This window comes from Lissotriton vulgaris, chromosome 4_1, assembly GCF_964263255.1.
Source record: "Lissotriton vulgaris chromosome 4_1, aLisVul1.2, whole genome shotgun sequence".
Lineage (NCBI taxonomy): Eukaryota > Metazoa > Chordata > Amphibia > Caudata > Salamandridae > Lissotriton > Lissotriton vulgaris.
The window spans coordinates 674,844,242-674,872,045 of record NC_141691.1 but is presented as its reverse complement, the minus strand read 5'-3'; the positions used below and the strand labels follow the sequence as shown (position 1 = coordinate 674,872,045).

General features: G+C 47.7%; 1 protein-coding gene across 1 annotated transcript in view; it reads left to right on the top strand.

The window, feature by feature from the left end:
- ANKRD12 (ankyrin repeat domain 12) overlaps positions 1 to 27,804 on the top strand; it is a 429,381-nt gene that overhangs the window by 304,636 nt on the left and 96,941 nt on the right. Inside the window, exon 8 of the mRNA XM_086964948.1 lies at positions 24,571 to 24,718. Coding sequence (XP_086821074.1) covers positions 24,571 to 24,718 — 148 coding nt within the window. The remainder of the gene's footprint in view (positions 1 to 24,570; positions 24,719 to 27,804) is intronic.

The following is a 27,804-nucleotide window of genomic DNA, read 5'->3' as shown; positions in this document are numbered from 1 at the left end:
TGTTTCTGTGGAAGCCGCTCCCACTGACTCTTCTGTTCATAGGGTGGGTGTGGCTGTTCTCCTTTCTATTGTTGATTGGACAGTGGCCTGTTCTTCTTCCCTTCGGTCGCAGCTGTAATGCTCTGGTACTGGGTTGGGGTGTGGGCTTCTCTTTTGCCTTGACTTTGTTGGGTGACAGGTTGGGAGGTTGTTTAGCACTTCTTAGACTCCCGGAGGAATGTTGTATCTTTTGCAGGGTCATCTATGGTGATCTTGCACCTGTGTTGTTTTTTATCATGGTGGTGTGCTGCTGCCCAGGGGTGTCACTGGTGCCCTTTCCTTTCTCTGGGGCTGGGTTGTATGGGCCCCACCTTCAACGTCATGTTACAGTGGGCGGCTGGGGTTTGCATGCTGTTATCCCCTGTGTTGGTTGTGGGGTGGTCATTTCTTGCCTCTATGAGGGCTCTTGGTGCTTTCAGCCGGGATGGCCCAGTCAACGTTTTTTGTGTGGGGGTGATACTGGAGGGCCGCTGCGACTGACGTTTCCAGGATTCGGCATGCGGCTGTCGCCTCTCGATACACCCTGGCTTGATGTCCGTGGTAGTCACCCAGGTCGGTGGTCGATATTCTCTTTTTTCCGTTGTTTTGGGCCGACTCTGATTGCGCAGTGGGTGGATCATAACCAGGGGGTTGGTTCCTGTTGGTATGTGGTACCCCGCCCCCCTTCTTTGTCGGAGCTCTCCTTGTCCCCTATTGGGTGCATTGCCATGAGCATTGATGTATTTACTGCTATTGCTCCTGTTGGACAGTCGTTCATTCCTGTCCATCATTCTCACCGAGGGGAGGGGTGTGTGCTCTTCCTAACAGAGCACCTCTGGCTGGAATGTTCCCACCGAAGTAGGCACAATGCTAATTTGCATGTGACTACCACCCTTCCACACCCAATGCCCCACAAATATCTGGTAAACTGCCACGCTCCCCACCCGCATCCTATTGCATGTGACTACCACACTCCCACACCACTCTTAAGGAGAACCCTCCCCTCTCTAGAAGAATTCCATAAGATTACCAGGTGTCCTGACACGCTCCTAGCGCATCTTTAGAAATACCCTCCCCTCATAACCCTGTACCAGCAAACATACCGGACTTCCTGCCACCTCATCTACAATATAAACAAGCATTTGCAATGCAATAGGTCTCGCATTTGCGAGAGTTTAAGCTATTGGCATTGTAAATGACAATGCCTTTTATTTATGTCTTAAAAACCAACACGTAAATAAAAGGCATTGCCGTTTTCAATGCCAATAGCTCAAACTCTCACAACTGCGAGACCTATTGCATTGCAAATGGTGTTCTTTTTAGGTCTCGACCTACAGCATTGCTTTAGCAATGTTTGTTTGTGTCGAGATTATAGTGAGGCTTTTAAAAGTCTACCCAAACTGCTGCGGATTGGGTACAGTTCATGTGAGCCAGGCGCATGCACAAAGCACAACACAAGCCTCTGCATCAGACTTCAAAGGGATCCCTCCCCCGCCCCCGCATCAGACTTCAAAGGAATGCGCTCCCCTGCCCTGCCACAGCAATGTAGAGAGCTTCATCACACTTTCCTAACTAGTCTTCCTTCTCCCGCATGTGACCCTACTTGCACTCCTTCAGATCCATTTTCATTCTTTTCTGCTTTTCCCTGTTTCCGCCACACACTCCACTCCTTTGTGTCTCCTTTCTGGCCTATTTCCTCCTTAACTTTTCATCCTTTCTCCTTTAATCCCATTTCCACCTTCCCACAACCCCTTTGAGCACTGTTATCTTAACATTTGTGTTTCTCTCTGTCTTATAATGTCTGCCCTGCCACCATTTACTTCGGACCATCACACCCCCTCACCCTCACACACCCTCACACCCCCTCACCCTCACCCCCCTCTCACCCTCACCCCCTCTCACCCTCACTAACCCTCACACTCTCACACACCCTCACCCACCCTCACCCAACCACACCCTCACCCAACCACACCCTCACCCAACCACACCCTCACTCCCTCACCCTCACACACCCTCACCCACCCTAACGGACCCTCTCACCCTCACAACCCTCTCACCCTCACAACTCTCTCACCCTCACAACCTTCTCACCCTCACACTCCCTCACACTCCCACCCTCACACCCTCACCCACCCTCACTCACCCTAAAATCCTCACCCTCACACCCCTTCACTCACCCTCACACCCCCTCACTCTCACCCCCTGACACCCCCTCACCCTCAACTCCCCTCACCCTCACACCCCCACACACCCTCACCCTCACTCACCCTCACCCCCCTCACCCTCACACCCCCTCACCCTCACACCCCCTCACCCCCACACCCCCTCACCCTCACTCACCCTCACACCCCATCACCCCCTCTCACCCTCAAACCCTCACCCGCCTCACATCCCCTCACACCCTCACTCTCACACACCCCCTCATACCCCCTCTCACTCACACCCTCACCCCTGTCACCCTCACCCCTGTCACCCTCACCCCGTCACCCTCACCCCCATCACCCTCACACCCCCACACCCTCACACCCCACACCCTCACACCCCCTCACCCTCACGCCCTCTCACTCACTCTCCCCCTCACACCCCCTCACCCTCGCACCCCCTCACCCTCGCACCCCCTCACCCTTGCACCCCCTCACCCTTGCACCCCCTCACCCTTGCACCCCCTCACCCTTGCACCCCCTCACACTCCCCCCTCACACCCCCTCAGCCTCACACCCCTCACCCTCACTCACCCTCACTCACCATCGCACACTCTCATCCTCACACCCTCTCACACCCTCACTCCCTCACACCCTCACCCCCTCACTCTCACACACCCCCTCATACCCCCTCTCACCCTCACACTCCCTCACCCTCGCACTCCCTCACCCTCACACTCCCTCACCCTCACACCCCCGTCACCCTCACCCCGTCACCCTCACCCCGTCACCTCTCTCACCCCCATCTCTCTCACCCCCGTCTCCCTCACCCCCGTCTCCCTCACCCCCGTCCCCCTCACCCCCGTCCCCCTCACCGCATCACGCTCACCCCATCACCATCACCCCCACACCCCCTCACACTCACTCACCCTCACTCTCACCCTCACACCCCCTCCTACTCACACCCCCCCTACTCACCCCCCCCACCCTTACATCCTCACAAGCCCTCACCCCCCCACCCTCCATCACCCCCACCCTCACACCCTCTCACCCTCACACCCTCACACCCTCTCACCCTCACACCCTCACAACCCCTCACCCTCACTGACACCCTCACAACCCTCTCACCCTCGCACATCTTCACCCTTACACCCCCACCCTCACACCCCGTCACCCTCACACCCAGTCACCCTCACACCCAGTCACCCTCACACCCCGTCACCCTCGCACCCCGTCACCCTCGCACCCCGTCACCCTCGCACCCCGTCACCCTCGCACCCCGTCGCCCTCGCGAGATTTGAGCCAGTTACTCATGATTACACTTACAAACAAGTTTCTCCTAATTTTAGAACTGCCAACTTCTTTAAATTATCAATTCTTTGGATCTCTCAGCCCATGTCCTCACCTTTTTCCCGCTCAGTCGTTAATGCACCCTATTTTTGAAGTCATATATTTTTCAGCCAGTGCTTAAATATTTTAATTTAAAACCCCAGAAGAGTTTTCATCTGCACCCATCATTGCACTGATACTTTGCTGCTCTTCTCTTCAACTCTACAGCTTTAATATCAAACTATCCAACTGAATAAGTCTATTCTCAAAATTAATGGAGATCCCTTAATTCTAGGATTCGAAACCTTAATACTGCAGAGGTAACTGCATAATACGTCACTAACTTCTAGCCATTTGGACAACGGCCTCATCATTTTTTATCGACCTTGCTCTATGTACCATTGATTATCAACCCTCTTACTACTTGAAGTATTGCTTTCACGAACCTTTAAGTGGCTAGCGCATGTAGGAAAACCAGTTCCTATAACCAGTCCTGCATCTGTTACAATCGCCAACAACAGGAATTCTATAACGTTTGTCTGTTTGATGCCACATAGGGATCCGAGATGTAAATATTTATTTATTTAGTATAGGTGTTCCAAAGCACAACTATCAGCAACAGGTCAACTTGTAGGTGACCGAACAGACCGAAAAATATAAACCAGTATAGAGAAACTGCCCTAGGTTTTACCTGGGAAATAGCTAGGTTTTCAATTTTTTCCCAAAGCTGAGAATTTTAGTAACACTTCTTAGCTCTGCTGGTAGCCTATTCCAGGGGTTTGTATCAGCTATGGAGGTAGCGCTTCTGCCAGTAGTTCTGTTTAAAATGAGGGAACACAACACTAAAGATGTGTATCAACCAGATCTGCCTGGGCTCATATCCCGAAATTTTAAAGTCAAAAGAGTGATTTAAAAATAACCTGTTGCTTTACTGGACAGGAGGCGTAGCTTGTCCAGAAGAAAAAGACCCAGTCTTTTAAAAATGAAGAGCAAGTGTAACTGCGAAGTATTGAACAAATACATTTTTTTATGGCATTGCAGTAGTCCATTCTGGCAGATCTAAAATAATTTAATATTATGGGATAAGGGAGACATATAAAGAATATATTTTGATATTAAAAGATGAAAAAGGCAGGATTTCATCACTGCATTAATCTGATCATAGAGCGTTACGTTAGACCTCTAACTTCACACCCAAGGTATTCACCCAAGTAACCGGTGTGGGTTTGTCACTCAGGCAACAAGACCAGAACAAGCATTGGCATAGCCAATAGGTCTCGCTTTTGGGACCTTCTAAGTATTTAGTTATTTAGTGATTGTTGGTGGAAAAACTGGGGGAAGAGAAAGTGATCAAAGAAAGTTACATTACTATTGATGACTATTGTATAGACAGTCTTAAGTAAATGGGGCCACCATACTCCACCAACACAACAGGAGAGGTTCCACAACTTTGGCGCATGCTGGGCATGAAAAGAATATGCCACAAATAGAAAAATGAAGCACCATCACTTTCAACTAAAGGGGCCTGTTGCTAACGTTTTATTATGATTTTGTACATAGTGGTGTATTAGCACCTTTTAGGGAGAAAAGTGTTGTCTCGAAGTTTCAAGAATATGGTAGCGTTCATTTTGTGACAAACTGAATTGCAATATCCCGCTGGCCTTTCGAGTGACCCAGCCACCCTTCTTTCTTCCCACGTTCCCGGCTATATATTATGCTCTAGCGAGAAAGAGGCAAGCAGTGGGCGATTGAACGAGAGGCAGGTCAGAATACTTTTGGAAGGTCAGAGCAGTATTTTAAAATTAACTACCATTTGGAACTCCTACGAGTATATAAGGATCATTTAAACTCAGTGTACTAAGAAGATAATTTGATTGGTAAAGGCAACAAAATGGACAACTGAGTTAAAAGTCTGGATCTGACCGGAATTGACAATTTTTTTTATTTTTTATTTAAAGTCTTTATTGTACATTTTCAGTATATCACTGTGTAGGGCCTACAACCTCTTGGGCCGGCCGCGATAGCAATACAGTCTTAGCAATATTATCAGGATTACACAGCCGTTTAGCCGACAACCTGAGGGTCCGGCGGCGAATGGGAGTATGCTGTACCATAATGCAGACGATACAAATATACAACATGGCTTAGGTCTATGATTTTTGCTTTAACCCCGCAACAAAACCGTACGTTAAATGAAAAACAAATCAATAACGTTCATTTCTTTCCTAGCGACAAAACAATGTTCAAGTAAACAACGTAGCAAACATTGGCAGTGCAACCTTTGACCCACCCCATACCCTCTGACGGTAAATACTCAGCAGGACCGAGTTCACCATAACAAGGGATACCTTTCAACACACACGTAACTTAGACCCAGGTCCTAATCTGAAAGACACTCATCTGGGTCAACTCCTGGATGCTCGCATATGTCCCCTCTAAATTTGTTCCAGGCCCCCCAGATTTGTCCCCACTTTGCAGGGCACCCCCGAAGACTGCTTTCTCTGCCACCATTGCTTCATCCATGTCCTTGCACCAGTCTCGCAATGTGGGCAGCACGTGAGAACCCCACAGTCTTGCAACGTTACGTTTCGCCACCAACATTCCTAACATGGCCCAGTCCTGCTGTCGATAGGTCAGGTCTTCTGCGTCCCAGATGTTCAACAGGCAGCGACGTGGGTTGGGCAGCAGGGAGACAGCCACGGTCTGGGAAATGGTTCGCATCACCGCTGCCCAATACATGGCAACCCGGCTACAGTCCCAAACAGTATGGAAGAACGTTCCTCTGTCTCCGCAACCTCGGAGGCAATATTCGTGAGAGGCTCTCCCTATTCTCTAAAGGACCGTCCTGGTGTAGTACGTGCGGTGCAGCACCTTTAACTGAACCAGCTTAAGTCCTGAAGGAATTGCAGTTTTTCGGGGCGACGAGAGAGCCTCCTGCCATTCCGAGTCATCGAGTTCTCCTATATCACCCTCCCAAGACAAACGTAGTTTGGTCAGCATGTCAGGGAGGTTGTTGACCAGTTTCCTGTATGTGTAGGACGTCGCTTTGTGGGACATATGTTCTGTCAGTAGCCTGTCTTCTAGAGGGGTGGACTCCTGCAGTTTCGTTCCCACCGGAACGGATGACAGAAGCGCATGCCGTATCTGTATGTACCTATAGTATTCTGACCGTGCCATACCGTGTTTGGTTTGTAGATATGTGAAATCCACTATGTTGTTTTTTTCCCAGAGGTCTCCCACCACTGATATACCGATGGAGTCCCATGCCTGAAACCCTTTACTATTGCCCATGAAGCCCAGCTTGTGCGAGTCCCATAGGGGTGTCATTTGCGTAACAATGTTCGCACACTGAAGATGTCCATGTGCCTTGAACCTAAGCTGAACCGTGTGACGGGTCGGACCCAGAAGATCGGTTGGGGCGCTACGACTATATAGGTTTCTTAACAATCCCCTGGGTTCAATACTCTGCCTGTCCGCCATAAAGGCGGGTTCCGTCTGTGGGGCGTGCAGCCAATAATTGATTTGCTTGAGATGGGCAGCCCAGTAATACAGTTCAATATTAGGGAGCGCTATGCCCCCATCGTACCAATCTTTCACCAGTTTGCATTGTGCAATCCTCGCCGGCTTCCCATCCCACAGCAAAGTAGAGACTGCTGCTGCGATGGCCTTGAAGTAGGAGGTTGGGACCGGGAACGGAGTATTCTCAAGGAGGTAAAGAAACCGGGGCAATGTCATCATTTTGAACAACGCGGCTTTGCCCAGGTGGGTGAGAGGGAGGGACCGCCACACCTTTACGTCTCGATTGAAACGTTCCAGTGGGGGTTTCAGACTTAGTGCGTGGAACTCGTCTGGGTTGGACGAAACGTGGATTCCCAGATATTTGAAGGGGGTGTCAGTGTATCGCAGTGGACAGTCAGCCAGGAGTGGTGGCGGGCAACCAGCAAGGACGTACAGGATTGATTTAGCACAGTTAATTCTGTATCCAGAGACTCTCCCGAACTTCTCGCAAACATTAAGTACTTCCAGGATCGATTTTTTTAGGGGAAGTCAAATAAAGAAGGATGTCGTCCGCATAGAGAGATATCCGATCCTCCCATGACGGAGCCCTTCTGATACCTTTGATGGACGGTTCCCACCGAACCCAAATCGCCAATGGCTCAAGGGGGGACAACGGGCAGCCCTGCCTCGTCCCACGTCCAAGCGGGAAGTCCCTGGAGATGTGACCATTAGCTGCTATTTGAGCTAGAGGCCCGGTAGAAAGCAGTCGGACCCACGCACAGAACTTAGGGCCAAAACCCATGTGACGAAGCACCGCGAAGAGGTAAGGCCATTCCACGGTGTCAAACGCCATGGTGGCGTCAAGGGAGAGAAGTACTGCCAGTTCCTGTATGTAGTCCTGACGAGCTAGCACCGCCTGTAGACGGCGCAGGTTATGGGAGGTGTTACGATTTGGCATAAATCTGGACTGTTCCGGGTGTACCAAGGTGGCAAGGTGAGGGGCCAAACATGTAAGCTGTCTACGAACATTCTGAGTAAATGGGGGGCCATTATGGAAGCTGTTTGCTTGTAGAGTTCCACTGGGAGTCCGTTGGGTCCCAGGGCCTTGCCGGACGCCAGTGCGTCGGTCGCTTCCCGCACCTCCTCCACAGTAATGTCCGCCTCCAACAAAAGAGCCGCCTCAGGTGAGAGGCGGGGGATTGTCAAAGCCCTAATGTAGTCATAGGCTTCATCTGTCGTGTATGACGCTTGGGGAGCATACATTGTCTCAAAGTGGTCAGCCAGCTGTTCAACTATAACTCCGGGGTCCGAGGTCAAATTGCCCTCGGGCAATTGCAGTTGTGCAATGACCCTGCCTGCTTTTTCTTTTTTGTCGAGCCAAGCAAGCATCTTTCCGGCTTTATCACCCAGCTCATACACCCTATGACGGGAGGCCTGAATTGTAGTCTGTACCCTTTCCCTTTGATACGCCCTCCATTCAACCTGCCGCAGCCGGACTGTTTGAGCGGCTCCTGGGGACGGGTGGGTCTCGTTATCAGAAATGGCATCTTTAAGAGCACACTCAAGGGCGCTAAGTTCTTGATTCTGAGTCCGCCTATGGGCGGCTATGGATGCAATCGCCTGCCCACGTATAACCCTTTTATATGCCTCCCATAGGGTACTGTGGGAGCCCACGGTACCCAAGTTCTCCGGAAAGTAGTATGCAGCAGTGTTGGAAAGGGATTTCCTCAAAGGGGCACTCTGCAGGTAACCCGCATGGATAGGAAACACGGGACTTCTACAGGAGCGATGAGTCGTGAGTGTGAGTCGCAACGGAGAGTGATCAGAGATTCCCCTGGGGCGGATGTTTACCTCCTCAATGCTATGCAGTCCGTCTCCGGACATTAAAATGTAATCTATACATGATAAGCAGTGGTGTGTCGCCGAGTAATAAGTATATTGCCTGTCGTGGGGATGTTTATGTCGCCAGCAGTCCGTCAGACCAAGGCATCTAATAATCCAGCAAGTCGCCCGCTTCCCCGTGCCGTTGTAGTATATGGGTGTCTATCCATCTCATGATCTAGAGCGTCATTAAAGTCGCCCCCCAATACTAGCGTCGCCGCTGGCAATGACAGGAGAAAAGTAGCAAGGGCAGTGTGTGCTGTGGCATGCAGCCCAGGAGGGACGTACACGGACACAAAGTTGTACAATTGGCCCTCCCATAGTATTGTCACTGCTGCAAAGCATCCCTGAGTGTCTATTTTAGTCTGCTGACACACCATTTGAAAGTTCTTTCGAATAAGTACACCCGTCCCTCTAGAGCCGGAGGAGAAATCTGCATGCGCAATGAACCTATACCCCCATCTATCCATCGCCTTCGAGGCCGAGCCGACAAGGTGTGTTTCCTGCAATAGAACTATTGCTGGCCTGCAGCGCTTCAGATATTGTAGGACTAGGCCCCTCTTCACCCTGTCTCCCAGTCCTCTGACGTTCCACGTCATCACTGTTGAGGTCGGTGTGTGAGAGGGATGCGGGGTAGGATTGTCAGGTGTATCCATCACTTGTGCTGCCATTCAAGTGCATGCGTGGTTGTATGCAGTCCAATAGGGGATGAGTCTTGCTGCGCACTGTTACAAATAAGCCAGTCTCCATCGCATTGTGCACAACATATCGTGTTTTGTCGCAAATTACAAAAACAACCTCCTCCCTGCCTCCCTGCTGCACGGGCCTGAAACCGCCTGCCACCCCAACTTAGCAGAGCGCATAGTCCCAACCCATCCCATTGTACTTGCTTGCAAGAGGTAAGTAGCTCTGTGACCTTACAACCAGCTCCGTGTAGCCTCGTCCGCCTGATACCAAGGGTTACACAGTCAGTGTGTCGTATAAAGTTCGAACAAGGGTCTCTAAGTCCGGCGCTCACTCCTCCGGTGACTCACCCTCTTCCAGGTCCGATCCAGCAAATAGGTCCTGACTATGTCCTTGTGATGCCTGGTGATCCGTCTGAGCAGTCTTTTGGTCGCGTTGACCCCTACCAGTTCGTCGCGGGGCCTCAGTGAGTCTCCAACCATCCAGCCAGTCTCTTGCCGCCTCCGGGGTGTCGAAGAACCATGCCTTGTGATTGTCTACGACTCTCAGTCTTGCCGGAAAAAGCATGGAGTAAGGTAATTCTTTGGCCCGCAAAGCTTTTTTTATGTCGGTGAAGGTTTTCTGGCGCCGGGCCACCTCAGCCGTATAGTCTGGAAAGAAAGCAATGGTGGAGTTTAGAATTTTAAGAGGTTCAGAGACCCTGGCTGTCTGGAGTATGGCATCCCGATCACGGAAGTTAAAAAGTCTGGCCAGTACTGGTTGCGGCGGCGCCCCCGGCTTCGCCGCCCCCCCCCCCCCCCCCTGGAACTCTATGTGCTCGCTCACCAGAAAAGAAATGGGAGAGGCCTTTCGGTTGTAGTTTCGTTTTAATTAAGTCCTCTACATATAGATCCATCGCTGCTTGCCTTCCGATTCCGGAATACCTGGAATTCGGACGTTATTCCTCCGTGAGCGTCCTCCCTGATCATCTAGGCGTTCCTGCAGTTTTCTGGCGACTGCCTCCAGTTGCTCCCTAGTGAGCTGCAGTTCCGAGGTGTCTTCCATTAAGGATTTGGTAACAACTTCCACCTGCGCCACACGTTCCGCCATCTTGTGGAGGTCAGCCCGCAGTAGGCCAACGTCCTTAGCAATAGACCCCACCGTTGTCTGAACGCTGGAGAGCATCTTCATTAGGACCTCTAGTGTCACTTTTTTGGATCCATCTCCCTCTGGGCTTTTTCCCGTGGACGGGCGGCCCTCCGGATGTTGCGCTGCGGCTTTTTCAAAGGAGTACTTCTCCAGTTTCGATTGCGCTGTAGCATTTCTGGGTCCCCTTCACGCCATTTCAATCGGCAGTCTTTGTCGCTGTTCGCTCCTGTGGCTTCGTCACTCAGCGTGTCGACAGCACCGCCGTTCTAGGCTGTGGGGAGGCGATATCCAAAATGGCGTCGTCTTTCAGGGCCCCTCGTATGTCACCCAGGGGAACAGGGTGATGGCGGACGCGTGGAGGAAGTGTTGCAGTGTAAGCACCTCCGCTGTCCCAGTATCAAATTCACCGGTCTCCACTCCCCTGATTGTTTAGGTGATACTATTACTCAGTCCCACCGATCACTGTAGGCCCAGCCGGGCACAGTTTCAGACTCCCAGCGGTCAGCAAAGCACGCCCTGGTCTCTTCCTTTACCAGTACCGATTCCACACTCTCAGATGCAATGGCACCGCCGGGCAAGCGATTGTCTGAGTACAGGCCCACCTCCACTCTCACTCGAGTCGATCGCCAACACGGTCCGCAGCCGACCAGCGGTACCTTCCGGTGTAGTACCCCGACCACAGGGCACTTCCGGTCGGGTCACAGTGCTGCATCAGGGCGGTGTCCGGATACGAGGCAGGGCCCGTCTTGCCTCGACGATCTATCTCCGGCAGGCGTCGCTCGGTTTCACCCGGGACTGGGACAGTCTGTGCCCACCCCGCTCCGGCGTTCCGGTCAGGCTTCAGAAGGCGAAATAAGCCGGATGGACAGGCGGATTCATGAAGTTAGAGCTGTTTCGGCCTCAGAGCACTCGCATTACGCCGCCATCTCGGTCGGCTCGTAGCCACGCCCCGACAAATTTTAATGACAAAAAATACATGTAACTTTTTTATCCTCCAAGTTAACTCTTAAGCCTGGCGAATTTCTCAGTAAAATAAGTGTATTAACTCTTCTATGTCAGAGCAGAGGATAATTGTTACACCTTAGGAAGTGTAGAGGGATGAGTAGCAGGAAGGGACATTCCTTCCTGGCCAACAGATCCTTCCGAGTCTCGGTCCCCCCTTTTTCCTCCCAGATCCATACTATTGATCAGGGGGTGCTTCAGGGCTCGGCCTTGAGTCCACTGCTCTTCAACTTATACGTCCATCCACTGGCTGCAGTCGCCAAGCTGGGGGACCTCACGTTGGTCTCCTATGCCGACGATACCCAGCAGGTGATTACTTTGGCAGACGGTTCCTCCCCCTCTTGCCTCCAGATTTAAAGATGGTATGACTGCGGTAGCCGATTGGATGGCTCCCAACAGTCTACAGCTAAATGCTGGGAAAACGGAGGTTCTGCTGGTAAGTAAGAATGTGGATCTGTGGAACGAGCAGTGGTGGCCGATAGCCTTAGGGTCAGTACCATCTCCCATGAGTGTGGTAAAGAACCTTGGTGTCCTGATGGACTCCTCTCTTTCCTTTCAGGCCCATACTAAGCAGCTAGCCGCCACGTGTTTTGGCATCCTGCGAGGCCTTAGACCCATCCTGAAATACTTCGATCCTCCGATACGCCAATTCATCGTGCAGGCCACCATTCTCTCTCGCCTTGACTACGCAAGCTCCCTTCTCCTGGGGGCGAACAAGGCGGAAATTCAGAGAATGCAGCGCATTCAAAATGCTGCTGCTAGAGCTCTGGTGGGCCTGCCGCGCTTCTGCTCTGTTACCAGCACCATTCAGAGGCTGCACTGGCTTCCTATTGAAAGACGCATTCACTTTAAGACACTCTCTTTCTTTTAAAATCTTGAAACTCTCGAGTCCCGCCTTGCTGGGCAACTTGATCACCCATTATGTTCTGTCTCATCCTCTCCGCTCTGCAGAGCTACACTTGGCGGTTGTGCCCAGAATTAGGCTCGCTAGGGCAGGCGGGTGCGCTTTCAGATACCTCGCGCCCAAGTTGTGGAACTCCCTTCCAGTACATATCCGCGCCATTGACTGTCTGTTTTTAGAAAAGCTATCCAGACCTTCTTGTTCCCTTCATCTTAGTCTCCTGTAGCTCCTTTCTTCGTCTCAGTCCGGTTCATATCTGTGTGCCCTTCGTTGTTAGCGCCGGGACGCCCCTTCGCTGAGGCAGCTGTGCGCTCTACAAAACGGTTAACATAACATAACATGCGTAGAGAGGCTGGAAAGTGTAGAGGGATGAATAGCAGGAAGGGACATCATGGACAGGGCAGGAAATTGCCCCCCCCCCGCTCTTCCTCCTGAGCCGCGGCCGTGTAATCACAGAGCAAAAGGTGTTGAAGCACATTGTTAGTCCTTATAGCTCATATGTAACTATCACTTCACACTTTGTGTCTGTGTAATTTACAACACTTACACATCTTCTTCAGTACACTATTTATCACTACGTTGAAAACATCACAGGCGGGTCTCTTCCTCTGATATTTACAATCTAACAAGTGGTCGGGAAGGCCCTTTATTGCAATGCAATAGGTCTCACATTTGCGAGAGTTTCAGCGATTAGTATTGTAAATGACAATGCCTTTTATTTATGTTTTAAAACCCAAAACATAAATAAAAAGCATTGTCATTTACAATGCCAATAGCTCAAACTTGTTTTTCTTACTCGTGTCATATAATTCACCACCATGTTGTGCTGCAAATTTTCTAAGGCATTCTTAGGCAGGTCCAGTTATATGGCATTACAGTGATCAATTTGGAAAAGGAGCAAAACGGCCACCACTTGACTAAAATTCTCCAAAGGGGGGAAAATAATGGCTTTTCCTAAGCACTTTAAAAAGCCACATTTTTAGCACAGATCTTCTGTATTTGGCACAGAAAAGTTTGTTATTGGTCGAGAATGACTTCTAGATTCCTTTAAGTAATACCTGGGACCCCTCTATACTGCTTGCTTGATACTGTGTCACCACCCAAGGGGAAGGGAAAACAGCATAGGTTTGCATTATTGGGGCTGGTGCTGGCAAAAAACGTGAATAGCAATCAGGTGGTTGAGGGTGACAGGACAAGATCTAAAACCCTGGCAGAGGGACTTGGTGAAATGGGCCTATACAGAGGAAATGGGCATGAAAATGGTCCGCACTGACAAGTATTTGGCCGAAGACTTGGAGGACTGGTCATCAATGATCAGAGATTTTATGGCGAACTAGAAGGGCACTGGGAAGGCAATTGATGGCACACATGAAGAGCAACGGTATGGTGTATATGTGCCATGAAGGTCCATGCTATATAATGTGTCAAGATGTACTTCATAATGTTTTTGCTTCTGTTCTGTGTAAAAGCATAAATATAAATATAAAAAGGTAATACCTGGGGCAGGAGTGTCTCCCTTTTGTTCTGGCCAGAGGTCTGGTGTCCAGCAGTTAACATTCCCACCCACGATCAACACATCTATCTTGTCTGTGTTTGGGTTTAAATAAACACAGATCATCAGTCCTGGATTCCTACAAGGTACTTGATGCTGGATGTTGTAGATCCTTGGTCAGATTTCCATAAAAGCTGTTTATCTTCGGCATATTAAAAAGTGTTAAAACAATAGGATTTTCTTAGGCTGCTAGGAAGTTGAACACAAAGCTTAACCTTGATTGGAACCTGAATCTTCATGAACACCTCAAGACAGTGTAATCTTGGGGAACCGAAACGTAGGTTTCACTACATACATGACCTATTTTTCAAAAAAGAAGATAAACCTATTTCCTGACTTCCAAATCCTGCTGTGTGTAGCTGGTCTAAGAATAGGTCATAATTGATGGTGTCAAAGGCTGAGGAGAGAGCTAATACTAAATTACATCCTCAAATGCTTTCATCTTGCTGGGTCCTGAATTGATTCAGTACTGCAAGTAAGTAGTCCGTGTACAGAAATATGGACCCCTGGTGAAGAATCATGCAAGGGCAGGGAGCAATTCAGGATTGCAATAAAGAACCCCTTAACAACCAATTGATTTTCATGTAATTACACAACGTATGAACAAAATACTTGTGATTTTTGTTATGTTTTTTATTTATTGTTATTTCGTTTACCAGGTAAATCAATTACAAACTCTATCCTTTAAAGGGTATCTGTCATATAAATATTATCAAAAAAGAAAGGAAAACCTTCCTGCTCTTGCGAGAAATGGCCATTATCTGTCAACTCCAGATACATCACCAAAAGAGCAAGGAGCACAGCTGTGCTGAGTTTACGATAGTATTCGATGGGGTATCCATCTAGTCATGGTGTCCTACCGGGATTTATTTCTTCAAGGGCCTCGCTTATTTTCTTTAACTTGAGAAGTTGATCACAGTCCTCCTGATAAGAGCGGGTCAAGCAAGACATTTGAAGATCCTCATCAAAGGGAAAATTGCCCTGGTTCCTGGGACGCCATCTTTCAATATTTAATATTGATAGTACTAATTGAACATAGTCGCAATATCTAGGGCTGTTGATATCAATCTCCCCGTTCTATCCTTAAGATTGGGAACTACTCTTGTCTCATTGTCTTTGTCAACCAACCAGTATAAGAGTTTGCTCGACTTGACCCCCATTCATACACCGACCAGAAGGAGGCCACCCAACACTGATCTCCATCCAGATAGAGCTGTTGCAAGGGCACGTCTGTCCACCTCCAGGTAATGCCTCACTTGTTCCTCCTGGTGCCCGCGACTTTTCCCGTTCTACTGCTTAAATCTCGTTCTCTAGAGTATTAATTTGACATATTTCTCCCATTTCTTAGCTCTCAAGTATGAGCAGACAATCCCCCGCATAGTGGCCTTTCCAGCTGCCCAAAGCACAGAGGGAGACTCCCAATGTCCCTTGATTCAGTTTTACCAAAGCTTACAATTCTTACAGCCAAAAAAGGGAGAATTGGTCGTCTGCCAAGAACCAGGTGTTGAAATGCCAGACTGGTTTCTCGTCTGCTCTATGGGAGCCAACGCCAACCGTGGCTGGGGCATGATCTTATATGCCCCTTGGAAGGAAATGGGAGACAGTGACAGTTGTGGAGAGGAGATTGTGGGCGGGAAGTAACAAGTGGAGCCGCTGATACTCAAGTGCATCCTTGGGACTGTCGATTCCAGACCCTCCATGCGCTCAAAGTCCCAGGGTATTCACCCATTCTGCTACTCTTATCCCCTCTCTCTAAATCACCCCAGGGGGCCTAGTCGAGTCCATGGCCCCCATGATGCCATATTTTTTTTGTTTGTAAAAAGAACTGTTAGGAAACGAACAAGAAAAGCAAATCCCTACATCCCAACCTCCACCCTGCCTGTATTCCCGTCCCCCGAATCCACAACACAAAGGGTAGGGTGCATAAGGTTCAGGCCAAGTCGTTCCCGAAATAAGGGAGACGACCAGCAGGACGAATCTTCCTGCCGTGATTCTGAGTGCAGACCTGGTCTGCACTCAGAATCACGGCAGGAAGGTCCTCTCCCTTATTTCGGGAACGACTTGGCCTGAACCTTATGCACCCTACCCTTTGTGTTGTGGATTCCTCTTCGTTACATTTACCTCGCCATTGAACTCGAGTGCGCTCACCTAAGAACACACTCCTAAGGTTCGTCGTCTCTCTTATTGATTAGTGACGTCGGACTTCAACACCTGTCCAGTCTATCACTTCTAGCATACCCGGTCTAGAGCTGGCCGGGTTGGAATTATCACCGGCTCAGCGACCTGTGGCCATATACTTATCGACTACAGCCATGAGGAGTCGCCATACTTGTGTATTTCTTTGGCGACGAAACACGTGTCGGCTGGTCTACCATACATTAAAGAGGAACCTTACCACCAATCGTCCTCTTTTTTTCTACGAATGTGGACTCCATATCTTGCAAATGTCCATTGAGACATCATTTCTGTACTTGTGATTGGGTGTGCAACAGATCTTCTCATGTATCTTTAGTGTGTGTCAAGGCACACATGTTTGGAGGGGTTTAGGGCCTTTTTTTCCCCTCACCTGTATGCACCCCACCTTATCCATTCCTGGGTTACTCACGTAGGCAGTGCGCCCAGCATTTCCGTCAACTAAAAAACCCTTTTCTCGTTGGTAACACCACCAGCAGCATAGGGGTGGCAGGGTGCAAATTGGACGTCAGGTACTCCATGCTTTTTCAATAAGGATTTTCCTAACTGCGAAGAGGCTGCAGGCGTGGCACCGGAGGTTACAGTAGGAAGACCTACAGCAGAGGTAAGTTGGGATGTAGGAGGTCGTAGGAGTACCGTCTGTTCAGCTCACCAAGGCCCAGAGGCTTCGGGTGCAGGGGTGCCGTTTGACATTGGAATCTTTTTATTGGGGAGGTACGGGGGGGAGCCTCTCTATTCACTCTACAGGTGCAGTCATGGAGGGCAGGAAAAGTCAGCCAAGGCTGGATATGAGGTCAGGATCGCAAGGGAAACTTCACTGAACAGGGGAGCCACTCTGGCTTGGGCGTCTGGTGCAGAGTGGGCTGGTGTCGTAAATCCGCCTGGATTCGGAGTCTTTGGAATCGGTTTCTTCTGGACAGGTCTGTTGTCTTTGGGAGATAGGAGTCTTTATTGAAAGCAACAGTCCTCCCAGGGGTTTTAGAGGTTGTTGCAAGACAGGACGCAGGGTCGTTGAAGCTGGAGACAGGCCGGTTGGGCTGGGGCCAAGGCAGTTGTCTTTTGGCTTCTGCTGCAGGGTGTTTTCATTCTTCTTAGGTCGTTGCAGAGCTGGGGCACAGGTCTGGGGGAGCCACCTACATGCTAAATTTAGGGTATGTTTTTTTAGGGGGTAGCAGGTAGGGCCAATGGGCATCTCACTTCGGGTGACTACACCCCTGTGGACCTAACCCTGATTGGAGGGGGTCTCCCCAGCCTCAAATTGGCAAGAACTAAGGAGTGTGCTTTACCTCGCTTGCCCCCACCTTCAGGTTGGCTCAGTTCCTATCTTTTTTTATTTTCTCGCCCGAAGTGGGGGTGTAAACTAGGGTTTGCCATCTGCTATTAGCAGCAGAGGCTGGAGGTCGCATTACAAAGGTGGCAGGCCTTTGAAGTTTCCCTCTTGGAGCACTAGCCCATCTTGGGGGAATAGACATGACCCTTCTTCCCAGGATGTGCATTGTTTATGGTCTCAGAGAGCAGGGGCTCCCCACCCAGTGGTCTAGAAACATGCCTGATGGCGACTAGCTACCTACAGCTGGTCAGAGACCACACCAGGGTTGGCAGAGATTCATACACTGGCATCAGTGTTGTTTTTTTTTTTACAGGATTAGTTTGGTACCAAACACTCCTATATTCAGCCATCACGGTACTGTGGAACTCTAGTTGTCGACTTCCCAGCCCATGTACTCTATATGGCTTCATTAGCACTTCCAATGTTGAAAAATGGTGTCCACTAGTGTAGGGTCATATCTGCTCATGCAGCTATGCCCTCACCTGTAGTATAGTGCACCCTGCCTTAGGGCTGTTTAGCCTGATAGAGGGGTGACTTACCTATGCTGCTAGGCAGTGTTAGCTGGCATGGTACCCAAACAGGGTGCCATGTTGACTTTGTTGTTTTCTCCCTCACAGGGGCATGCAGGCCCCCATCAGCTTCCTGGCCCTAGGTACCCAGCTACTAGGGACGTATAGGGTGCAGAAGTACCAATTGGGAGTTTGTTTTAGGGAAGGATTGCTGGCCCAGGGCACCTGGTTGGCAAGGACCCTGGGCACTACATTTGAAACCACATCAAAATCAGGGGGAAAGTGGTGGGCTACCCATGCAAAAGAGGCACTTTCTCACAGGGTGCATATCCAATTCTTCATTCATTATAGACATACTCTAAAACTCCAGTATTGAGACTAACTAGGTTTATATTATCTCTTTAGGGCAGCAACCAATTTACACTGACCTGCCTCAAGCATGAGGTTGATTCTCTCGATGCTCTGGCCTTGTTACAAGATAAGCATGGAACAGATTGTGTGTGAACACAGAATGAACAGAAAAGAAAATCTGGCAGTGTCCTGGCATTATGAGTTGTAGAAGACTTACTCCATCTGTGTTCCCTCTAGTTTCACAGTGGATTTACCAAAAACATGCAGTATTTGGATCCTTTTGTCCAGTCCCTTCAAGACCATCTGTCTCAGCAAGGCGTAGGCTTCCCACAAACCCAACGGTCTTGCAGGCCTGCATTTTAAACCCTCATCGCAATATTCTCTCTTTGGAGATGAGGAGCCTGCCAAATCTTCTGCCTCTTTTACAAGGCACTAAGGAGAGAAGAGTAAATAGCTTTTCCTAGGTCTATGAGTAAGAGCTCTGTCTTCATCTGAGAATGTTTCCACTCTGTCTGTTTCAGCTTTTAGTGTTTCTGGATCTTCTTTGTGGATGAGACTTCCTTGACTATCACTACTTCCTTCCTCTTTAGATCTTTACTTTCATACGCATTTCTGTTTATGGTGAACAATTGCTTTTGCCTGCAAGAACTTGCACAACGTTCTCTGTATCTCCAATGCTTCCCTTACTTACCCAGCATGGATTACTCATGGCAAGACTTTAACAAGACTGGCATTCTGTGCGGTTTGACAAAGCTTTGCCATAGCATTTCAGTAAGATAGACTTGTTGAATAAAATTGACACTTTAATTCTTTAGTAGTTCCTTCACTTTACAGGGAGCATATGGGCCAGATACACCCACTATCCTTTGTGCACCTACTGGTTCTCCTTATTTATTCTTTGGAACTTATTATGGCCACTGATGTAGATCCAGCTCATTGATACTCTGTCAAATCTAGCAGAATAGAACATTTCCTAGCTATCGTGAAGAAAGGTTTCAATTCTAATAAGGACACTGAGGCGAGCTTTATGCTTTACTCTTTTATTTATTCCACTAAGCAGCCTTAAACAACACGTGTTTATTCAAAGACTACAAATCCCATGATTCTTTGCAACAAGTCAACAGTATACCATAGAGTAAGTTTCATATAAGCAGCATCGAAGAACAGCACTGCTGCTTTCTTCGAGTGATACATTCTGTAGTCCACTTTTCTTTCAGTAGTCTTGCTTCTGGTCTGATCCCGGAGAAAACGAAAATATGACTGCAATAAATTATCAACGTATGGTACATGTCTGAAGTTATCCACAACATCAACTATACTGGTGCCTGTTAAAATATGCAACAATAAACTAGGTACATCCGTTCACGCATCGAAGGTACATTTCAGTCAAAATCACTTAGACAAGCTGTATTTTAATCTTAATAGTGATCCTCAATATCCGTATTCACTTATCAAAAATTTAAGACAACAGAGGATACCTGGAGGGTAATAAGTGCTAACCGAGATGGGAGGGATGATCCTTGCCTCTGCGTCCTTAATAAAATGCAAACTATTTTTCCTGATAGATAGGAAATTTTATATTCTATGTCGCGACTGGAGGCTCAGATTTTGCTAGTTTAAAGCTAGTTGACAACCAGTGAAGCCATGCCAGTTATTAGTTTGAAACGTGGAATCAGAAGATCAATAAGCCACTCTGAGAATATGGTCGAGTGCGGAGGCTCCCCAGGGAAAAAGCATTCGAGGCCACAGCTTCCCTGGTAGTGTGTGCCCCAAAGACAGAGGTATCGATACCTGCTTCTAGCAGGAATCATCTCACCCTACGGGCAATAGTTGTTGCCAAGACTGACTTGAAAGGCTTCTTGAGGGAGATAAACAGTTGAGCCGTTCCTGGTGGTCTGTATTCCTCCATCATGGACTCATAGGCCCTCACACTGTGTACCACGCACAACTGTGGATGGTCCAGGAATGATGGGTACTGAACCACCCTGGTATTGGATTTTGAAGCTCCAAGAAATGGTGAACTACACCCCCTCTGGTGTGAACATGCATGCTGTGATATCTAAGGCACGAACGTCGGAAACTCCCTTTCACGAGATAAGACAGAACAGGACTGCTAGCTTACCTGTTAATTCCTTACAGGGCAGATATGGATTATCCTGCCATGATGCCCCTCAGGAGCCTGCAGACTAAAGGCTGTTCCCCTACGGGGACCTCATGTATAGGAACATGGCCCTCCGAAATTGTAGCTGTGCATGCGCGATAGTTTGATAAGCCAACCCTTTGTCCACCAATTTGACAGAAAATTGACAATGTGCACTACATCCGCTCCCATGGGATCCAAACCCCGTCGCAGACACCAGCATGACCATCTTCTACATGCCGAGCCATATCTTTTGACAGTAGTCTGCCCAGGCCTTTCTAATAAGGGAGGAAGCCAGTGACAAAAGGCCCGGAATCTCTCACTGTCCCCTGTAATCTTCCAACCCATCAGTCGGAGAGTCTCTTTCTGAACCAGTTGGACTAATTTGCCATGTAAGTCCATCAGTAGAAGAGGAGTCTGAGAAATAGGATTCGAAAATCCATTGAAAGTTCCAAAAGAACCGGATACCAGACTTGTTACTTCCAAAGCGGTGTCACCAGGATTATCTCTTCCTTCTGGCACCTGACCAATGCCATGAGCCTAACTATCATTGAGAATGGAGGAAACGCATAACCCCTGAACTGGCTCCAGTCTTGAATGAAGGCATCCGTCACCTCTGCCAGCGGGTCCGGGAGCCAGCTGAAGAAGTGGGGAAGTTGGTGATTGAGTCGTCACACAAAAAGGTCCATTTGGCATAAACCACACCAAGTCATCAAACTTATATATATTGTCATCTGCTCCTTGACCTGTGTCTAAAGGCCTTTTTAGAAAGACCTGATGCAGCCTCTCGAATTTATTTGATAAGATAGCTGTATCTCTAACATGCACGTTCGATTTGGCCTTGTTCTTGCCATTAGGGACCGCCGAAAAGGAGGTTTGCCCCTCACTGTCAAGTCAATAATTCACTGCCTGTGGGGTTGCAAGGCCGAGGAGACCACCCCCTCTAGGGATGCATCTATGACATACACTAGCTCCTCATGAGTAGGGTGCAGCGACTGCTCCTCCTCTACAGACTCCCAGTAGGCATCAAACTCACCTGCCATGGGGATCATACTGCAGGAATTTGAGTCAAAAGTATTAAGAAACACTCCCAGTCCTGTTTAAAATGTGGTCTCAGCCAGTGTGTGTTGATGACCTTACTGTACATGGCCTCTAAATATACAGGTTTTAGCGAAGAAATTGCATTGTGGTCAAACCACCTATCTGAGCTATCTGGGTCTCCTGGAGAAGGTCTGTGGTGGCAGGCAAACTGTCAGTTGACTTGGGGGCAAAAGCATGGTTTAGCCCAACCGCTTAGCAGCGTGTCAGTGAGGCCTTCTGTAAAAGGCAACAGGGGCTGACTCGGGGCAATTTCAGGCTACAAGACCTCTGTCAACATGTTTGGTTTTACCTCCTTAGAGTGGAGATGAAGGTGAAGAAACTCAACAACACTTGCCTTATTACTGTGGCTTATGAAGTGCTTTCCTGAGTTGGTGGGAAAGTATGGTTAATCAGACCAGTATTGAGAGAAGTGTCCAACCCACTGACCTCCTATAGCTCCATATTCCAGTTGCCATCACCATCATAGGATGGGGCAAATCCTTCACCATGTCCACCATTGTCCTCTCCATTAGGCTGGGTCTGATCAAAGTCAAGAGTCAAAAAGCTTGTTTAATATCTGTGTGTACCTGTGTATCAGGGGAATTTCTTCTGGGTCTGATGGGTTCAGCAGTGGCTGTGGCTGCAGTTGAGACAATGCCGGACACCACAATGTGTTTCGTGTCTTCCTCTGGCACTGGTGATGTCTGCAAGGATGCTTAAGGAGCTAGCGCAGATTTCAACCAAACTCCAGATGCCAGCACCGAACCCTAAGCTGGCTCACGGGGCCCAGACACGGTCCACAGTGAACCCTCCAGTGGTAACCCGAGTGGGAGTCCCTGGAGGTCCTTGGGACACAAAGGCTTTACAAAAGTACTCTATTTACTGCAACATCACTGATGGACCACGGAACTCTGGGTGTATCGGGACCTGAGATGGAATTGGCTCATTGGTGGAACTGGTGCGAGAACACAAGCTCGAGAATGCCTTTGCACCTTCTCTAGAGATCAAGAGCAGCAGGAAGGGGCAGAGTCCTGTTTTAATTTCTTGGTTTTCTTTGACTTGCCTGAAGACTTAGACCATGAGGTACATCCGCCTCCGAAATGATTTCAGAAATTCGAGCGGGAGTGGTTCCTTGCCTTTGACTTCGATCTGGAGCAAGATCTGTATGGAAACTTATGGTGGTTTGCCACATACAGCATTGCTTCACACATGCGAATGGCCTTAGGGTTCATCTGGCGCAGGTATTGCAGTCCTTAGAATTGAGTGAAGAGCCTAAAGACCAGAGGCACATCTCATGGGAATATTTCACAGACATCTGTTTTCAGCAGTCCCCTCAAAGTTTGAATCTTGTCGTTTTAGGGACATACATATGCAGATTGTGACCTTCACTCCTACCGAAAATCAGCATGTATGTCTGGAACTGCTAGAATCATCAAGGGATCTCGCTGGTGGTACTCAGCCAGTAGCTCCTAGCAAATCATAAATTAAAGCTACACCCAGAGGTGGCGCAGGCGTCTTCCAACACAACAATGGAGATAACAGTAGCTCATTATCTTCGCCCCTGCTGAGAATGCCCACTGGAGTTCCCAAGATAGCTGGTCCTCCCTCTCTCGTAGACACATGCAATCTATAGTGGAGCACTGAACATCTGTATGCCTTTCCGCTGCTCTCTCTCCTGAGTTCTGAAGAAGATCAGGAATTACAGGGCCAAAATGATTCTTTTGGCTCTGGTGTGGACCTTGAGAATGTGACACCCTGAGCTTCTGTGCTTCAGAGGATCTTCTATCCCAACAGCAGGGCAGGTGCCTGCACCCTAGCCTACGCAACCTGCACCTCCATGCATTGAGGATGATCGGTATTAAGATCCACTATACATTGGCTAGGAAGCAACCTCCAGAAGGCCTAAGGGCCCACTTCACAAGGGCCAAGGCTGCTTCCATTGCATTGGCACATGTTGTGCCAGCCCAGGATATTTGTAAGGCACCTACATGAGCATCCCGTTCACGCAGCACTACTGCCTTGACAGCCAGGTCAGTGATTTCCATTTTGCTCTCTGTCCTCCAGGACGTTTTAGTTTGAGTCATTCCACAGACTCATCACCTTGGAAGGTACTGCTTTGGTATCTGTTCACAAGGTGAGGCACATTCAATTAGCCAATGGTCTCTGTGTCTGAGAGAGCTGAAGAGTTCCTGAAAGAAGCAGGCTTAATTGTGCATGCGGTGCTCCATCCGCCATCTTTGGAATGGAATGGCATTGACACAGAATAGCACTGTGCCACTTATCGACATGCAGGAGAACTATTTTTGAGTTTCCGGATCCAGTCTGGCACTTTGGGAAAATTCTCAAGGTGAAGAATATGTGGTTGGATAGAGTATGCACTGAAGTTAAATAACTTGTTCTGTTGTCATGTATCTTCACCTACATGGTAGATGTTTATAATCCTCAGTGTTTGAGCATTATGTACCTCAGTGAAATGTGGTCCAGGGGGGCTGCCAGTAGCAAAGTGTAATTAAAGCATTTGATTCATTGCGTTTTGTTGAATGTTAGAGTTATGTATGTGACCATCACTAATTCCAGAATTTTATAGACTTGTTTTTTCCACCTCTTATTGAAGGTGGTATTCAGGTTCTTAGTTTTCATTTGACTTTTTCTTTACGGTTAACTCTTTCTCTGTTAGTATGAGAAAGTTAATTAGAGCTATTGTATGACAAAAAAAGTTTAACTCTGCCAAATAATGCAATAACAAGAGTGCTGTATTCTCTAGTAAATGGATTCTGTTTAGCTAATTAATAAATAAATACAGAGCGGAGTTCAATAGTGATTTATTTTTCAGATTGTCAAGTTGCTTCTACGACATGGTGGTAATGCATTTCAGGCCAATAAGCAAGGACTCCGCCCTGTCGATGTAGCCAAGACAGAAGAACTAGAACACTTACTTAAAAGGGAAGTGCCTATTTCTGATGATGATGAGAGCTATACTGGTCAGTTTTTGTTGTTTTAAAATTAATTTTTGTAAAATTAAGTGTTTTTATTACTTACATGTTTGCATAATTGTATTTGATTTGTAATACTCTTTTATTAACAGATATGATCTTCCCTGCAGTTAAAACGTTACAAAGCAATGATGTTAAGACACTTGTGATTGTTAATATATGTCTCAAATACAAAATCGTTCGACAACTAGTGATGAAGGGAATGCCATGATACAATTTCTTCAAAAATGAACAGTTGTATTTTCTACTCCACCAAAGCATCAGTCCTTCAGAAATATGAGCTATGTGTAATGATGACTCTCCAACTACTTTATTCTATTGGTACTAGCTAAGGAAATCCTTTCCTGCCCATTCTGTGAGATGTTATAGCTTTGTTTTAATGATTTAAGTTTGTCATTCATTTTAAATGTGTGGCAGTGTTCCTATTTTCTTTGCCTTTTGCTGATTTTAGTGCTTGGGCAGAGTGCTGTCTGCGATTGAGTCTGCCCTTGGCCTATGCAAGAATTAAGTCATTTGTAGGGTGAGACTTTACCCTGAGGTGTAATGCTTTTGTGTAGGTGGAGCAGATCTTGAAAACTTGTGATCTAACTTATTTAATTGTTGACTGTTTGGTGGATATCTCTATCGTAATATGTACAGCGATATTCTGTTCTTGCTGTGCTCCTACCCCGTTTTTGCTGTGGCTATGGTGGTCTGCTGTTTTCTTTAGTCTCAACAGATTGCTGTCCAGCTACCTTCCAGGGGTGCACTTCGGAATCTTTACAATGCAGTGTTTGTTAATCTTCTAATCTGATCTGGAGTGTTTGGTGCTTGGCTTGGGTCCTATAGCTGCAGTGATTTCTGAACTTTTATAACCCTACCTTGTTGTTTCCATATCTGTTTCATGCTTGCCTCCTGTCCCTAAGTAAACCTTTAATTATTGTACTTCAGCTTAACTTGGGAAACTCATCAATTGAATCAAATTAGTAATTGTCAAGGTCTTTATTGAGACCCATCATAAATATTGATTTTCCTTGTTAACCCGCTAACCGCAGTGTAAAATCCGCCTTGGTGCCGGCGTTTTCTTGCGCGGGCGGGGCTGTGTTGGCTGAAAGAAGCAGTGAACGGGTTAAAGTAAAGAAAAGTCTAGATTCTGTTAAAAACACAGAGAATATGTTGTGTTTTACTCTAGCTTTCTTCTTAACAGAAGTTAACAAAGCCAACAGGCTCTACAGACTTTGTTTCCCGGTAACCCATGTAAAAATTCAAATGATCAAACCATGCCATTTGGAAAGTGCAATCAAGAAACCACATCTCTATCCATAGCTGTATGACCTATTTCCTTACACTACTCCACAAAGTATGCTGACCGCCCTCCACAAAGTATGCTGACCGCCCTGTATTCTGAGAATGCAGAATTAAGTGATCTCTGGTCCCACGCTTTAACCAAGCTTGGATATCTTGTGAGCTTGCTTTTTACATCCATTCGAGGGAGAAAGCACCTTATGCCTTACGCAATCCAAGTTGGGTCTTAATAGGACATTTTCAGCAAAGCAATTAAAGTACATTGGGCCAAGTGTATTTAAAATGAAAGACACGTGCAAAACAAGGTGTTTTGCTGCATGGCAGTTCAGCACAGAGCCTCGGTCCCGGCCAAGCCCTGCATCTAATTCCTACTGTGCAAGGAGAACACTCCAGGCAAAGTGTGATAGGTGCATGTGTGAGTAAAATGTAAACTCTCACACCTAGGTGCATGGTGTACCAAGTCTTCCACCTCATCTCACCTCCTTATAGACTGGTCAGTATAAAACATAGTTTAGTATTAAAATATTATTATGAAAATTTACAATGTATTTCATTTGAAATAATATGGCATTTTTAAAATATCATTGGTGTGTGCATGTATGTGTGTGTGTGTATAAATGTGTGTGTGTGTGTGTATATAGAATATACCTTGGAAATAATGTACTTCCAATGTAATAACCTTTTAATAACCATGATGTAAAGGTACTGCTGATAAAATTACCATGATGTAATGGCTCCCTATGTAAACTCCTGCAAAATAACTGATATTCCTTACTAAACATGACTTGAAATCATACTTGATGGAATTAAAGAGTTAAAACTGTCCTTTACTGGCAATTTGGCCACACTAAGACACGATCCTAAGCAACCAACATGAAGAGAGACATACAATCTATGGATCATCATCTTGAAGCAGCGAAGAATCTACTAAAAATGAGCAAGCTTAAGACCAAAATAAACCTCAGTATGTAGACAAAACTCCTAATCAGCAAGTTTAAAGACCTGGAAAACGGGTCAAGAAGGGAAAATATAAGAATTTGAAACCTCAAGGATGATTTTGAAGGAACCGAAATGTTTACACTCTAGCTAATATCGTCAGAAGTGCATTAAAAGAAAGAACAGGCTTCCAGATTTTTATTATACAAACTCATATAGTGGGAATGAGACCAAATAATGCCAAAAAATCAGCAAAGAGACAATGTGGCTGAAGTACCGGAAGCATATTTGGTGCTGGGCAATGTGATGTAGAGACAGAAAGGGGGGTGGCTGAGACGATCGGTACAAGATAGCTGAATTAAATGCTTTCTTACCGGAGAGCAGAAGGCACCTGATATCCAGTGACTATCATGTATGTGAGTGTAAGGATGCCACCCTGAAACCCCTGGAGCAACCACAGCTGCTCGGGCATTGCGATTGCTCGACGCTGTAGCTTACCTTTGGCTGTTGTCGCAGGCTGTCATTGCTATAGCGCGCAGTGCGGGTCTTGCGTTCCTGGTAGTCACTGTTGATAAAAAGAGCGGGTTGCACCCTGCTTGCTCTTGTCACTGGCAGCAGAGTCTTGGTGGAAACTGGCCCATTTGCAGTCACAAGGAGCCCATATGTCAGTATTTCTTCAGGAGGAGTACACTCTAATGCCAGCCGATGTTCCAGAAACTAGGGGGCACCTCATGCAGATCAGGAACTCTCTTTAGCAGAGGCCAGCAGCAGGGTTTAGGCAGTTCCAGTTGCAGCACAACGAAGTAGACTGCCGATTTCGCAAATGGCCCCAGAGGGTAGACAGCGGGCCGCGC